The sequence below is a fragment of the Mauremys mutica genome, chromosome 3 (assembly GCF_020497125.1).
Source record: "Mauremys mutica isolate MM-2020 ecotype Southern chromosome 3, ASM2049712v1, whole genome shotgun sequence".
In the NCBI taxonomy this organism is placed as follows: domain Eukaryota; kingdom Metazoa; phylum Chordata; order Testudines; family Geoemydidae; genus Mauremys; species Mauremys mutica.
In genome coordinates this window covers 204,416,926-204,432,609 of record NC_059074.1, presented here as the reverse complement: position 1 = coordinate 204,432,609, position 15,684 = coordinate 204,416,926, and the positions used below count along the sequence as shown (strand labels likewise).

Here is a 15,684-nt window from a genome sequence, read left to right as displayed (position 1 = left end):
GGGTCCCACCCCTCTCGGTTGCTGGAAGGCATCTCCATCACCGCGCTTTGGGGAGCCAGACATCTGAAGATCGGTGCACGCCTGCAAAGCAGACACACACACACACACACACACACACACACACACACACAGCAAAAATGCCCGGAGCTGCTCGGCTGCGCGCACAGGTCAGACGCTGCAGCTCCTGCAGGAGCCTGGAGCGGCCGGTGTGCCGTTCCCACACGAGCGTGTGCCTGTGCAAAAAGACACGTGCGTGTGTGTGTGTGAGAGAGAGACGCTGGCCTCTGCACCGGGCTCCCGGGACGGTGGCGCGCGCCCGGGTCGCCCTGCACATTCACAATGGGTGTTGCTGCTGCGGCAGCGCTGGGTAGGGAGCCCGCAAGCCCCGCTCCCAATAAAGCAAAGCCCATTGTGCTGGGGACTGATAAACTGATCAAACAAGCCCAGCCCCCGGGGAAGCCAGCCGGCCGGCGGCCTGCTGAGGGGGGAGTTAAAGGGGGGGGGAAGGAGAACATGGTGGATCCCCCCCCCCCTCCCCAGACGCTGAATTCTTTTGCAAACATTCATGCCTAAGGAGGAAGGGCTGGAACAAAGCGGAGCCGCTCCAACCGGTCGGACAGGTAAGGAGGCTTGTTGACACCGTTATGTTTGCAGCACGCATGCTCCTCGCCGAGTTTCCTGGTGCATTTTTCTATTCCACCTTAGGAAACTTTTTCCCCCCCACCCCCTCTCTTGGGTGCATGCGGGCTCCGCTCCCCGCTGCGGGACCCGCTGCCGGCGCCGGGGGTGCGGGCGGCCCCGGAGCTGCAGCGGCCCGGCTCGGCGCTGCGCGGGGGGCAGCGGGAGGACCCGCGAGCGGGGGCAGAAGGGGGGAGCCCGGCCGGCGGCGCCCGCCCGCACCATGCCCAGAGCCTTCCTGGTGAAGCGGCGGAGCCCGCAGCCGGCCAGCCGCAGCTGGGATGCGCTGCCGGACGAGGAGCGAGCGGACACCTACATCCCAGGTACGGAGCGCGGCGCCTCGGGGGGCGGCTGGCGCCGGGGGGGGGGGGCGGCGGCTAGGTAGGGCGGTCACCTGCCTGCGACAGCACCGCTCGCTGCCCAGCAGGGGGAGGGGAGGCGGGCTGACACCCCCTCCCCGAAATAGATCGGGGCCCGCGGGAAGGCGGAGGGACCCGCAGGGGGGGGCGCAGTTTTGGCAAGAGTTTTGGGGAGGGAGGGTGAAGATGTTCCGCGAGAACAAACCCCGGGGGAAGGTCGTCGCACGTGATAGTACCTCGCAGCTGGGACACAGAAATGGACACGTGGGGGGGGGGAGCTGTGGGGCTGGATGTGGGGGACTGTGGGGGGGCTGTGGGGCTGGGTGTATGTGGGGCTGGGTGTATGTGGGGGTGGGGGCTGGGGGTGGAGTGGGGGGATGGGGTATGTATGTGGGTGGGGGGCTGTGGGGCTGGATGGACACGTGGGGGTGGGGGACTGTGGAGGGGAAAGGGTCTGGATGTGGGGGTGGGGGGGCTGTGGGGCTGGGTGCATGGGGGGTGTATGGGGGTGTGGGGCTGGATGTGGGGGGATGGGGTATGTATGTGGGTGGGGGCTGTGGGGCTGGATGGACACGTGGGGGTGGGGGACTGTGGAGGGGAAAGGGTCTGGATGTGGGGGTGGGGGGGCTGTGGGGCTGGGTGCATGGGGGGGTGTATGGGGGTGTGGGGCTGGATGTGGGAGGATCGGGGGGTGGGGGGATGTGCCCCCCCGATCCTAGCTGATGCCCGGGGACATTCCCCAAACCGGGCTTGATCCAGACCCCCCTCCCCTCACCCCCCCCCCAGTGACTCCCGGTCCCGCTGGCCTCTCGGCCTGATCCAAAAGCCCCCCGGAGCCAAGGGGGGGGTCCATTGACACCCCCGGGATCGGGCCCTGGTCCCCGGGGCAGCGCCCCCCGAACAGCCCGAGGCTGCTGAGCGCACGGGGTGGGGCCCCGGGCTCCTGCCGCCTCCCCCTGCGCGGGTATAACGGGAAGGAGGAAGCCGCGGCCGGTCCCGGCTGGGCTGTTTGAACTTTGGGACCATTAAGTGTTTGAGTTTCCGATTGCCCTGTTCGCAGGGCCGCCCCGCCCCGCCCGCCCGCTGCTCAAACAGCGCGCCCCCCCCCCCCCGCCACCTGTGCCCTGCCTGGCACCACCTGCCCTCTGCCTGCCTGGCACCCCCCACTGCCTGGCACCACCTGCACCCTGCCTGCCTGGCACCCCCTGCCTGGCACCACCTGCCACCTGTGCCCTGCCTGGCACCCCCTGCCTGGCACCACCTGCACCCTGCCTGCCTGGCACCCCCTGCCTGGCACCACCTGCACCCTGCCCGCCTGGCACCCCCTGCCTGGCACCACCTGCCACCTGTGCCCTGCCTGGCACCCCCTGCCCTCTGCCTGCCTGGCACCCCCCACTGCCTGGCACCACCTGCACCCTGCCTGCCTGGCACCCCCTGCCTGGCACCACCTGCACCCTGCCCGCCTGGCACCCCCTGCCTGGCACCCCCTGCCACCTGTGCCCTGCCTGGCACCCCCTGCCCTCTGCCTGCCCGGCACCCCCCACTGCCTGGCACCACCTGCACCCTGCCTGCCTGGCACCCCCTGCCTGGCACCACCTGCACCCTGCCCGCCTGGCACCCCCTGCCTGGCACCACCTGCCACCTGTGCCCTGCCTGGCACCCCCTGCCCTCTGCCTGCCTGGCACCCCCTGCCTGGCACCACCTGCCACCTGTGCCCTGCCTGGCACCACCTGCCAACTGTGCCCTGCCTGGCACCCCCTGCCCTCTGCCTGCCTGGCACCCCCTGCCTGGCACCCCCTGCCCTCTGCCTGCCTGGCACCACTTGCCCTCTGCTTGCCTGGCACCCCCTGCCTGGCACCACTTGCCCTCTGCCCGCCTGGCACCCCCTGCCTGGCACCCCCTGCCACCTGTGCCCTGCCTGGCACCCCCTGCCCTCTGCCTGCCTGGCACCGCTTGCCCTCTGATTGCCTGGCACCCCCTGCCTGGCACCACTTGCCCTCTGCCCGCCTGGCACTCCCTGCCTGGCACCCCTGCCTGGCACCCCCTGCCCTCTGCCTGCCTGGCACCCCCTGCCTAGCACCACCTGCCCTCTGCCTGCCTGGCACCCCCTGCCTGGCACCCTCTGCCACCTGTGCCATGCCTGGCACCACCTGCCCTCTGCCCACCGCCCCCTCACCTGTGCCCTGCCTGGCACCCCTGCCTGGCACCACCTGCCCTCTGCCTGCCTGGCACCCCCCACTACCTGGCACCCCCCACTACCTGTGCCCTGCCTGGCACCAACGCCATCTGCCTGCCTCCCCCCACCTGTGCCCTACCTGGCACCACTCCCTGCCTGCCCTCTGCCTGCATGGCACCCCCCACCACTTGCGCCCGCCTGGCAGCCCCCCCACCACCTGCACCGTGCCTGGCACCCCCCACTTGTCCACTGCCTGTGTCCCGCCTGCCTGGCACTCACCATCACCTGCACCCTGCCTGCCCCTGCATAACACCCTGCCTGCCTGGCACCCCACCACACCACCTGTGCCCTGCCTGGCACCACCTGCCCTCGGCCCACCTGGCACCCCCTGCCTGGCACCACCTGCCCTCTGCCCGCCTGGCACCCCCTGCCTGGCACCACCTGCCCTCTGCCTGCCTGGCACCCCTCACCACCTGTGCCCTGCCTGGCACCCCCCCACCTCCTGCTCCCTGCCTGCATGGCACCCACCACCTGCGCGCGCCTGCCTGCCTGGCACTCCCCACCCCACCACCTGCACCATACCTGGCACCCCTCCACTTGGCCACTGCCTGTCTGGCACCCACCACCACCTGCACCCTGCCTGCCCCTGCATAACACCCTGCCTGCCTGGCACCCCCCCCACACCACCTGTGCCCTGCCTGCCTGGCACCCCACCACCACCCGCATCCTACCTGCCCCTGTATAGCACCCTGTCTTCCTGCCCAGCACCCCTCACTGCCTGCGCCCTGCCTGCCTGGCACCCCACCACCTCCTGCCCCACCTGGCCTTGCAAAGCACCCTGCCTGCCTGGTACCACTCCCCGACCTGCCCCCTGCCTGGCTGGCAACCCCCTGCCATCTGCACCCTGTCTGCCAGCCTGGAGCCACCTGTGCCCTGCCAGCTTGCCCCTGGATAGTACCCTGCCTGCCCACCAGCCTGGAACCTCTGCCCCCCACCTGCGCCCTGCCTGCCAGCCTGGCATGCCTCCCCCTACCTGCCTGCTCGCCCCAGGCAGCATCCTGCCCACCAGCCTGGCACCCCCTGGTACCTGCACTCTGCCTGCCCCCCTCCTGCCTCTTGCCAGCCTGCCCACCCGCCTCTGGACAGTGCCCTTCCTTCCTGCCCCATGACAGCCTGGCACCCCACCACCACCTGCGTCCACCGGCAGCGCCCTCCAGCAGTGCCCTGCCCGCCTGCCCCCTGCCTGTCTGCCCCTGGACAGCACCCTGCCTGCCTGCGCCCTGTGGCAGCACCCTGCCCGCATGCCCCATGCCTGTCTGCCCCTGGACAGCACCCTGCCTGCCTGCGCCCTCCGGCAGCACCCTGCCCGCATGCCCCATGCCTGTCTGCCCCTGGACAGCACCCTGCCTGCCTGCGCCCTCCGGCAGCACCCTGCCTGCCTGCCCCCTGCCTGTCTGCCCCTGGACAGCACCCTGCCTGCCTGCGCCCTCCGGCAGCACCCTGCCTGCCTGCCCCCTGCCTGCCTGCCCCTGGACAGCACCCTGCCCGCCCGCCCCCAGCCGGCCGGTCCCCGGACAGCACCCTGCCCGCCTGCCCCCTGCCAGCCTGTCCCTGGACAGCACCCTGCCCACCTGCCCCCTGCCTGTCTGCCCCTGGACAGCACCCTGCCTGCCTGCGCCCTCCGGCAGCACCCTGCCCGCCTGCCCCCTGCCTGTCTGCCCCTGGACAGCACCCTGCCTGCCTGCGCCCTCCGGCAGCACCCTGCCTGCCTGCCCCCTGCCTGTCTGCCCCTGGACAGCACCCTGCCTGCCTGCGCCCTCCGGCAGCACCCTGCCTGCCTGCCCCCTGCCTGTCTGCCCCTGGACAGCACCCTGCCTGCCTGCGCCCTCCGGCAGCACCCTGCCAGCCTGTCCCTGGACAGCACCCTGCCTGCCTGCGTCCTCCGGCAGCACCCTGCCCGCCTGCCCCCTGCCTGTCTGCCCCTGGACAGCACCCTGCCTGCCTGCGCCCTGCCAGCCTGTTCCTGGACAGCACCCTGCCTGCCTGCGCCCTCCGGCAGCACCCTGCCCGCCTGCCCCCTGCCTGCCTGTCCCTGGGTGGCACCCTCCCACTCTGCTCCCGCGACCCTCTTCTGGGAAGGGCCAGAGCCCAGCCGGCCCCGGCAGCACTGCAGCTGCTATCTGCACCCTGCTGCGGCTGCCCCTCCCGTGGCCACTGTTACTCCTCTTGCAGGAGCGCTGAATCCGGGCCACCCCCTTTCCCCTGCAGCCAGCGTCTCTCCCTTTCCCAGTAACCCCCCTTCTCGGCCTCGCCCCAGGGGGGATAAGCTGTGTGCTGCTGAACTGCCGCATCGAAGACAGCTGCAGCTTGGAGAGCAATGGCAGCAGCGCCGCCAGCACGAGGGAGGCTGAGCGGAGTGAGACTCCTCAGCTAGCAGCCGAGATCGGGGACGCAGAGGGGACCCTTCTGGACTTGGCCATGAAGCGCCCAGTGGTCAGATCGAAAATCAAGGTACAGCCCCAGCCTCCCATAATGTGTCCACCCGGCGCACAACCAGCCCGGTGACCGTCAGCCGGGGAACACAGGCCCAGACCACCCAAGGTATTTAGGCACCTGACTCCTATTGGAGTTAGACGCCTACATACCTTGGAGGATCTGGGCCACACCGGGGCCTCCTCGTAGGCATAGTTTGACTTCTATATTGGGGGGGAAACTCGAGTCAGGCCAATGGGGCTGCGTGTGGGGGAGCAATGCAGTTGGGAGGGGGCAACGCCCCTCTGCCCCCTCCCAAAACTATAGCCAAGGGCCTACTGTAAAAATGTCCTTTCCGTTAAATAAATACAAAGCTATGGAAATACCCGCCCTCAAAAACCGTGGATGAGCTTTGCAAGGCAGATTAGGGGGTTTAGACACTCACCATGTGTTGAAATTCATGAATTGTCTGTTAACTAACTACACCTCTACCCCGATCTAACGCGACCCGATATAACACGAATTTGGATATAACGCGGTAAAGCAGTGCTGGGGGCGGGTGTGGGACCTGTGCGCTCCGGCGGATCAAAGCAAGTTTGATATAACGCGGTTTCACCTATAACGCGGTAAGAGTTTCTGGCTCCCGAGGACAGCGTTCTATCGGGGTAGAGGTGTACTTGGAAAAATTCACTCTCCGTGTGTGTTTCTTGCATGTACACACATGTGCATATTTGGAGCCTGACTGAGTGGAGTCAAAACCCAGCTGATGGTAATGGAGATTTCAGCAGAAATGGCAAGACAGAAAAAGGGCAGTTGTTTGAGTGTAAAAGAAAAAGTAGCCCGATCAGAGCAAATGACTTCAGCCTCACTACGGAGGCTTCGTTCAAAATTTTGCAGCTGGCTTATTATCTTTCCCACGAACCAGTTTCTGCTAGCACTGCTTTGCTACTGAGGAGGAGGAGGATCAGGCAAAATAGCCAGGGCTTCAGGAAAACCTATTTCTCTGCCTCTTCATTGTTATTTATTATTTGTATAATGGTTCAGTACAGAATAGCTTTGTGCTGCTGTAGGCCCTGATTCTGCTGCGATCTCTGTGTAGGTAAAACCTTGTGTTTGTACCAAGCTGATTGCGGGATCTGGGCCACATGTGGCCAGGAAGAAAAGAATTTGGGGTTATTTTTTGCTCAAACTGTGGAATTTCTACAAGGATTTATTTTGCTCACTAGTTTACTGATGACCCTTATATTTTAATCCCCGATATTGTTAGGGCCACAGAGATGATCACGCAGAAATATGTATCATCTTATTAACCGAGTTTCTGCAGAGCACCCCCAAGCTTTCTAGAAACACCACTAAATGCACTGCAGATTCTCAGGAGTCTGCTAAACTCCTTTTTTGCTCTGACTGCTAAACTCACCTTTCACCTTGTGTTTTAGGGTATGTCCACATTGTGATAAGAGACCCGGGGCACAGAGGGCTGGCACGAGTCAGCTGACTTGGGCTTATGGGGCTAGACAATTCCAATATAGACAGTCCAGCTGGGGCTGGAGCCTGGGCTCTGGGATGCTCCTCCCACATGGGGTCTTAGGTCCCAGCCCCATCCTCAGTGTCTACACTGTAGTTTTATAACCCTGCCTCCCAAGCCCCAGGAGCCTGAGTCAGCTGATCCAGGCCAGCTGCTGGTCTTTTACTGCAGCATAGATATATCCTTAGTGGCCAGCGGGCTATCAAATTAATGTTTAACTATTAGCATAATCAAAACATTGAGCCTCCCCCATAAAGGACGTTCTTCCAAATAGCTGAATCGCCAGCATCGGGTCCAGCCACTTCAGATAATCACATTAGCTCGACCTTTCTTGTGTTAGACTCAAGAATGAAAACATTAACTCATAATAACACTTTCAAGTTAATTAACAGGCAAGTGAGATAAACTGGGGAAGACTCTATTGTTTCAGTCTCTGCAGAGTCAACACAATGGCATGCTGGCTTACTTTGTAAGGATTATCTTCACAACCAAAACCTCTAGAAACTTTTTGGTAAACAAATCTTCTGTTCCATCAAACACAGCAAAAGGAAGTCCTTAGAGATACACTGAAATCTTGTTTATATGATTTCACTAACGGTGTGATCTTAAACCGATTTAAGCCTTGTCTATACTGGGACGTTTTTTTCGGTGTAAACTAAGGTGTTAAGTCAAATACACTCATAATCCTCTGTGTAGATGCTCTTATTCCAGTATAAGGGTGGCTTTTTTGTGTTTTGTATGTTGCTTGGAAGGGATTTAAGCTAAACTGAAAATAACCCGTAGCAGAGTGGCTACGTGTGTCTATCTAGGGCAGTGGCTCTCAACCTTTCCAGGCTACTGTACCCCTTTCAGCAATCTGATTTGTCTTGCGTACCCCCAGGTTTCACCTCACTTAAAAACTACTTGCTTACAAAATCAGACATAAAAATACAGACACACACTACTACTAAAAAATTGCTTTCTTTCTCATTTTTACCATAGAATTATAAATGTATAATATTGTACTTACATTTCAGTGTATAGTATATAGAATGAAAGTTTAGTTTGTACTGACTTTGCTAGTGTTTTTTATGCAGCCTGTTGTAAAACTAGGCAAATATCTAGATGAGTTGATGTACCCCCCGGAGAACCTCTGCATACCCTCCAGAGGTACGCGTACTCCTGGTTGAAAACCACTGATCTAGGGGGTTCTACCTCTCTAACTGGTAAAACTTTCCTGTGACGATGAGGCCTCAGTTAGACCGGCATAACTCTCTCATGGAGACAAGGACCAAGGTCCTGATCCAGCAAAATACCTAAGTATGAGGAGTCCCATTGAAGCTAATGGGTTACTCACAGGCTTAGAGTAAAGCATGTGCTGAAGTGCTTGGCTGGATTAGGGCATAAAACTTCGGAATGTTTTCATTTTTTCTCATGACCCCATGTTTCTATTATCTCGGTTTATGACTCATGGGACAGGTTCCCTTTTGTCCTGTGGAAAAACCTGCAGGGACTCTGAGATTGCTCCTTGTCCATTAAATTGGGCTTCGGACTTTGCCCCATAAGCTGCGGAACTCCTCAGATCTGTGCGGAGTCTGTGGTCCGGGCCTTAGGTTGTATAATTCCTTGTGATGGTGGATGGAGTCATCCTCATTTCTCAATGTCTAACCCAATGTCGTGCTAGCTGTTTCTCTTCCAACACAAACAACCCACATTAACATGGCAGTAAGGAAGCTGGTATCCATGCCTCACTAACTGACATACTACAAATTCAAGAAATCCCAAATAAGATTGTTTCACATGCTTTAGAAACCCTGTTCTCTTCCATTCAGCCAGTCCTCTCTCATATAAGTTTGAACAAGAGTTAGAAATTCACTTAGCACTTTTCACTCTGACCCCCCCACCCCCACATGAGCTCACCTTTTCAGTTCATTTTATTAACTATATCCAGAGGCTCACACAATGTTTGAGGCCGTGTCTGCAGAACTCTCCACTCCGAGCAATTCAGTTCTTATATATGTCAAATTGGTGTAGCTCCACTGACTTAAATGGAGAGAAGTCGATTGACACCAGCTGAAGATCTTGCCCAAGTCCATATGGAATAATCTCCACCCAAATCTATGTTATTGAGATGCAATTCCACTACCTGTAATAACCCATAGACTCAAATCACTACAGCTCCTTTAGTGGGACTTGAGCGTTTTTAGCGGTTTTTTTAAAAATAGGGCTAAAAACAAACCCTCAGGCACAATATGTGTTAGCAACTATGGTCTAAAGGGCAGAATTAGGCGCACCATCAATGGAAGCGGGGCACCTGGCCGTCCTTTGTGCTCTGGCTACAGGTGGGCGGGTAATTCAGTGTATTGTGAAATGGCGCTCTGTTTTCAGATCCAGGTTGTGACACGGATTATGGGGGCACAGGAGGGGGGCATGTAATGCAGGGACATATCGGCTGCAATGGATCTCTGGCCCTAACGTTTTAGGAGATGAAAGCCCTGATAATGCAGGGAGGTCGGTGTGAGGGATGTGGGTGCAAGAGGGAAGCTAAGACCTCAGACAATAAAAGCCGATTTCTCGTTTGCGATACTATTCAGTTTCTCCTGTGTTGTTACCGTGAGGATTTTTTCACTGTGCAGAGAGAGAATCCCCCTGTTCTTTGCTCTTGCCTGTCGACCCACAGTCGAATCAAAGCATGTTTCATTTCCATCTGCTAGTTCACGACTGGCACCTGCGATGATGCGGCGCTGCACAATTGTGAGCTGTGCGGCAAAGGCTTTCGCTTGCAGAGGATGCTCAACCGTCACGTGAAGTGTCACAGCCAAGTAAAGAGACACCTGTGCACCTTCTGTGGCAAAGGATTCAATGACACCTTTGACCTGAAGAGACACGTAAGGACCCATACAGGTGAGAGCAGCTGGGAGAAGGTGCTGCAGCCCGACCACGTGGTGTTCCTTTTTTTAAAACTAAAGTGCTCTGCCCCCTACAGGCAACAGAAAGCAGTGTTTTGGTGAATAGTCAAAGGGTGAACCACAGAACAGGATTTTATATTCAGTACAACCTCAGATAAGTACGGTTTGGTTTGGTTACATCCCACTCCGCCTCCCCTCCAGACTGGCTGGTTTGAGGGAAGCCAGAGAGCAAATGTGTCTTCTCCTAGCCCTGAGCACAGATGCCCCACAGAGCCAGCTGTGGCAGAATCGCGCTCCTTTGGGTTTCACAGAAATTGCAGCTATTCAATGAAGGGCTTGTGCGGCTCGGTGTGGAGACATTTAAGGTACAAAAGGCTGTGTGGACACTGTTGTTCCAGGTTAGCTTCACTCAGTTAGGAACAGGATTAAGCTAAACCAAAATAAGCTGCTGTCAGACTGGAATAAGAGTGTTTGCGCCAATTTAAGTAAACCAGTGCGAGTGTGAACGCAGAGGGAGCCTAAACTGGTATAACCCCTTATGTGGACACTCTTGTAAGAGTGGCAGATAACTGAATTAAGCCCAGTAAATATGGATTGATTGACTTTTAAGAGTGTCCACTGGAAGGTTACCCTGGTTTCACTAAATCAATCTAGTTACACCAGTGCAATTCTGAGGGACCCCTTGACCCAGCCTCCCCACTGCAGACAGTCTTGGGCAAGCTGGCTACCCTATAAAATAGGGGTCATTAACCCAGCAGGTGTTTAGCTTGTGCTGCAGGATTTGGACACCCAGTGACTGCTTAGGGTGACCAGATGTCCCGATTTTTGGGTCTTTTACTTATATACGCTCCTACTACCCCCACCCCCGTCCTGATTTTTCACATTTGCTGTCTGGTCACCCTATGACCGCTGGACAAGCTCCCTGATTTCTCTCGGTTTCAGTACTAGCCAGGACCTTAGGGATGCTGCGGTGCAACCCTGATCAACCTTTTTGTTTATGGTATCCCCAAGCAGAGAGTCCTTAGCCAGGTATCCCACTGCACATCCAGGTGCAATAACTGTGTAGGCAAACACGGCATTTATGGCTTAGCAGTCGCTCCCACACAGCCACTGACATCTAATGTACTGAGAAAACGTTGGCCAAGATATTCATCTTTCCATTTGAAAAGCATTGTGGGATCTTCAATTTGTGCATGGAAAGCTGTTGGAGACGAACAGCAGGGAACAACATTTTGAGACACACCGTCAGGTTCAGTTTGGCCCAGAGTTTAGATTTTGTAAAAACAAACTTTTATTAAGGACAAAAAAAAAAAAAGTTAAGACCAGCAGACACAGTTCCATATACAGTATAGTGTGATGTTTCTGTGAAACAATTGTTCCTTGCAGTGTTTGCAACCAAAACTTTGCAGCTCTCTGATAGTGCATGAGAGGGGTAGCTCAGTGGTTTGAGCATTGGCCTGCTAAACCCAGGGTTGTGAAGTTCAATCCTTGCAGGGGCCATTTGGAGATTGGTCCTGCTTTGAGCAGGGGGTTGGACTAGATGATCTCCTGAGGTCCCTTCCAACCCTGATAATCTGTGAAAGTGAAAGTGATTAGTCATCTTCCATTGCCTGAGCTGCATTCGATGTAAAAAGTAACCAGCATAAATTCTTTCAGTTTAATCAAAGGTATTGTTTGTAAAAGAGGTACATTTTGTTTGTTCTAGATACAATTTGAAACTTGACTGTTTTCCCTGAATTCCAACTGGATTTGATGGGAATTGTGAAGAATTCCCACCCCGGAGCGCTGTAGCTATGCTGGTCTCCCCCCCCGTAAAGGCGGCTAGGTTGACGAAAGAATCTGTTGACCTAGCTGCCGTCGTTTGGGGAGATGGATTATCTACTGCAGTGGAAAACCCCCTTGTGTCACTGTAGGAAGAATCTGCACTATGGTGCTACAGTGGCATAGCGGTTTGGGGCAGGGACTGTCTACTAATCAGTGTTTGTAGCCTAGCGCAATGGGGCGTTTTTCTTGGTTGGTCCTAAAGTGTTATTGCAATAAATGTGAGTCATCATAATTAATAATAAATAACGTTGTCTGGCCTTGCAGGAATTCGTCCTTACAAATGTGAGATCTGCAACAAGGCATTTACCCAGCGATGTTCTCTGGAATCCCACCTTAAAAAGATCCACGGGGTGCAGCAGCAATATGCTTACAAACAGCGGCGCGATAAACTTTACGTCTGCGAAGATTGTGGCTACACGGGCCCAACGCAAGAGGACTTGTATCTGCATGTCAATAACGCTCACCCTGGGAGTGCTTTCCTCAAGAAAACCTCTAAAAAGCTGGCAGCCGTCTTACAGAATAAACTGACCTCTGTCCTGCAGAGGAACCCTGAAGATGATGAGGAAGACGAGTAACGCAGTGGATTACAGCGGTCACATGCAATGAAGTTTACATGTCGGGTATTTTTTCAAACAGCTTTGAAAGGGATCCGTGTAATAGCAGGCATCTTGTCCTTTTGGTAATGACAGGCTGTGAATGTGAAAGAAATGTTCTCAGCTTAATGCAAATACAAGGCTTTTTTAATCGTGAGAATAAAAGGGAAAATTTTGGAGCCAGCATCACCTGTGGATAGAGCCCTGCACTGGTACTCGGGAGACTCCACGTCAGTTCCCAGCTCTGCCACTGGCCTGCTGTGTAACCTTGGGCAAGTCACTTAACATTTCCATGATTCAGTTTTCTCAACTGCGTAATGGAGATAATGACACTAATCAGCTTCGTAAAGTGCTTTGAAATCTTGAAATCTGTGGGTGAAAAGTGCTAGATAAGAGCTAGGTATCCTTAATATTATTCCCAGATGAGAATCTACAGTAAAATGAAGTTAAGGATGAGAGTATGTATCATAAGGTAAGAAATGAACAGTCAATACACTCAAACAACCTAAACTCTGCCCTGTAGTGAAACCATGCAGAAACCATGTGATTATGATTAAGGTTGTTAGGATTTGTAATCCCAGGTTAGAAAAAAATGAATTTTAAAGATGTTAGATTTTTTTTCATATTATTTCTGCCCCCCCCCCCCGGGGCATGATTCCAGGGCAGAGTTAAGGTTTTTTTGTGCGCCTTGACTGTGCATTTCTTACCTTAACATGTTTGGATTTCTTTTGAGTGTAACCTTAACTCTGAATTGCCTGTTTTTTTAATGCTTAGTTCTGAGATCACTATCACATCCCTGTGGCAGTTGTTTAATTACTGAGGCCTCTTTTTAACCTTAACTCCATCTTAATATATATTTTTTTGTCTGGGAATTTCCCTAGTTCTAAAACATTTTCATAGATGAACACTAAATAAGAAACCCAAAGAGAATGCTACCAGATAGTTCTAAGGACTTGAAGATACACAGCACCAACCTTCAATCATTTAAAAAAAAAATTAAACTTCCAAGGCTGGATTTGCTGGGATACCAAAGCAATGCAAAGCAGCCAGAGGGCATTAGCCAGTTCATCTAGTTATAGAACTGCATTGCATCGCCAGAGCGGCACACATCAACCAGTGCTTACTGGTGAATCTGGCCCTTGGTTTGCCATTGACTTATTGGTTTAGAAGGCTGCGTTAGTGAGACCACCACTCTGCTGTGTGGCAGGATCAGGGAGAGAAAGACCCGAGGCCCGGAGTCCCAATATCTCTGCTTCCCCTTTGCTCCCCCTCTGGTTCCTTTGGCGGTGCTGGCCCAGTGCTCAATGGAGCCAAGCAGCAGTGCCATTGGGGAGCCTTACAGACACTGATGCCCAAACAAGTGTGCAGCCGCCGAATGGAACCTTTGAAGAGCAATGCCAGCTGGGCCAAGCCATCCGTCAGTCAGAACTCATGGCACATGTGTCCAGTGTGCTTTGGTACCACTGAGTCATTACAGCCAATAGTACCGTTGCTTGCAAATTAGCTGTCCAGGAAGGGTGGCGATTGGTGCTCTACTCTGCTAAGATCACTCAGGACAGAGAAAAGACTCATGCCAACAGTAATTTCTTAAAGGACCCAGTTTGACTCCATAAACCAAGGAATGAATTTACTTGTAAATTATCCGAAAACTCATTGTGTACTCAGAGAGTGAGTGCTGGACGTTTGGGGAGGACACACGCTTATTTTGTATACAAAACAGAGATTGCATCCTGGCTTTAATGCAAAATGGAACTCAGCCTGAAGTACGGAACGGAACTCATCAGCACCTCCATGGTTAATATAGGAAAATGATGTCAGATTCTGGTTGTGTCTGTAAAAACTAAATTTTCTTTGATTGCCTCAGTCCTGGTGCAGACATCTGCGAGGGCTTTGGACGGGGGAGGGAAAGCTTTTGGGTGTTCTTAAGCATTTCTTAATGAAGCAACTATTTTATGCAACAAGACTGAGGGTGCTTGGGGCCTTGAAAGAATCTTAATAAAGTGAAGCTTTGATGTAACGAATAAGAAACTTACTGTCCTATGTAACAGGAAAGGTTGCAAGGGATACTTTCATAAACAGAATTCCAAGTACAAAGTGTCGAGATGAATGACAGAATATTCACTTAGTGACATTTTGGCTGCAGATTATATTTTGACTCTTAGTTGTTCCCTGGTCATGACTGTCTTAGGCTTCAGAGATGAAAGCCGGCTTGAGTTCTTAGCTAGGGCAAGGACTGGCACGAAACAGCATCCAAAATAAAGATTATTCTTTTCTAGTAAGGTTTGCCTCTCTGCAAGCACACTGATACGTGAGATTGGAGAGTGTAAGATCGTAAAGTTTAGGTTTGATCACATGGGTTAGCAAAATAAAGGTGGATAATTGTATTTAATTCTGTTTCTTTTTAATTGCAGAAATTTTAGGCCAAAATATACTTGACATACCTGTAGTCCAGGAAATAATGTAATTTATTTGGTGGCGAATAAACAGTTCTATATGGCAAGAGCTAACGCCAGTCACCCTGACAACTTTATTAAACAGAAAAAACAAAACAACTAAGGATATTTCCTGACCAACTTACTTCTTCAACCCTAACTCTGTCCTAAGTAGCAGGAATGTAAAAGAAAAAAGGCCCGAAGAGAACAGTGTCGCTTGCAATCACAAACTTTAGAACGCCAGGGAATTCTAAAGTGGGGTTACTTATAAAAGCCCTTCCAGAGCATGTTTTTCTCCTCTCACCACGCTCCATTTAATCCCCCAACAGCTACAGTTCAGAGCCAGAGTATAGCAGCTTCATCACAAGGCATCAGCTGTACTCCAGAGGCCTGGGTAGTGGTTGATACACGTTTTGAAATGTTTGAGCTTGTTTCAATTGAGGCTCAGGAGGAGGCAATGGTAATGGCAGGGTGTGATGGGGTGTTCATCCCACACTAGCCTAGGGGGGGCAGATCAACCAACTAGGCCACAGCTGAGGGGAATTAGGTGGCCCAAGTAATCCCCTGAAAGATGACCGAGCCCAGCTGTGAAGGATCAGACGGGGCTAGGATAATGCCAGGGAGCTGGCAGTGGAAAGGGGCTGCAGTCGCCCTCTGGCTGTTAGGGTGAGAAATCTAGGGAAAGGATGTAGGAAAAGTCTCAGGGAAACTGCAGGAAAGGTTAAGATAGTGCAGGC

The 15,684-nt window shown here is 54.4% G+C and overlaps 1 protein-coding gene across 1 annotated transcript; it reads left to right on the top strand.

The window, feature by feature from the left end:
- Positions 1–901: 901 nt before the first annotated feature.
- Positions 902–14,757, top strand: OVOL2 (ovo like zinc finger 2). The gene is made up of 4 exons (XM_045010819.1): positions 902–1,001; positions 5,531–5,724; positions 9,904–10,093; positions 12,187–14,757. The coding sequence occupies exons 1-4, from the start codon at positions 902–904 to the stop codon at positions 12,495–12,497; spliced, it is 795 nt and encodes a 264-aa protein (XP_044866754.1). The 3' UTR covers positions 12,498–14,757.
- Positions 14,758–15,684: the final 927 nt, after the last annotated feature.

Coding starts and splice junctions, on each gene's coding strand:
- OVOL2 (XM_045010819.1), top strand. CDS start 902: ATGCCCAGAGCCTTCCTGGTGAAGCGGCGGAGCCCGCAGCCGGCCAGC. Junction 5,725..9,903: donor TGGTCAGATCGAAAATCAAG/GTACAGCCCCAG, acceptor TCCATCTGCTAG/TTCACGACTGGCACCTGCGA. Junction 10,094..12,186: donor ACACGTAAGGACCCATACAG/GTGAGAGCAGCT, acceptor CTGGCCTTGCAG/GAATTCGTCCTTACAAATGT.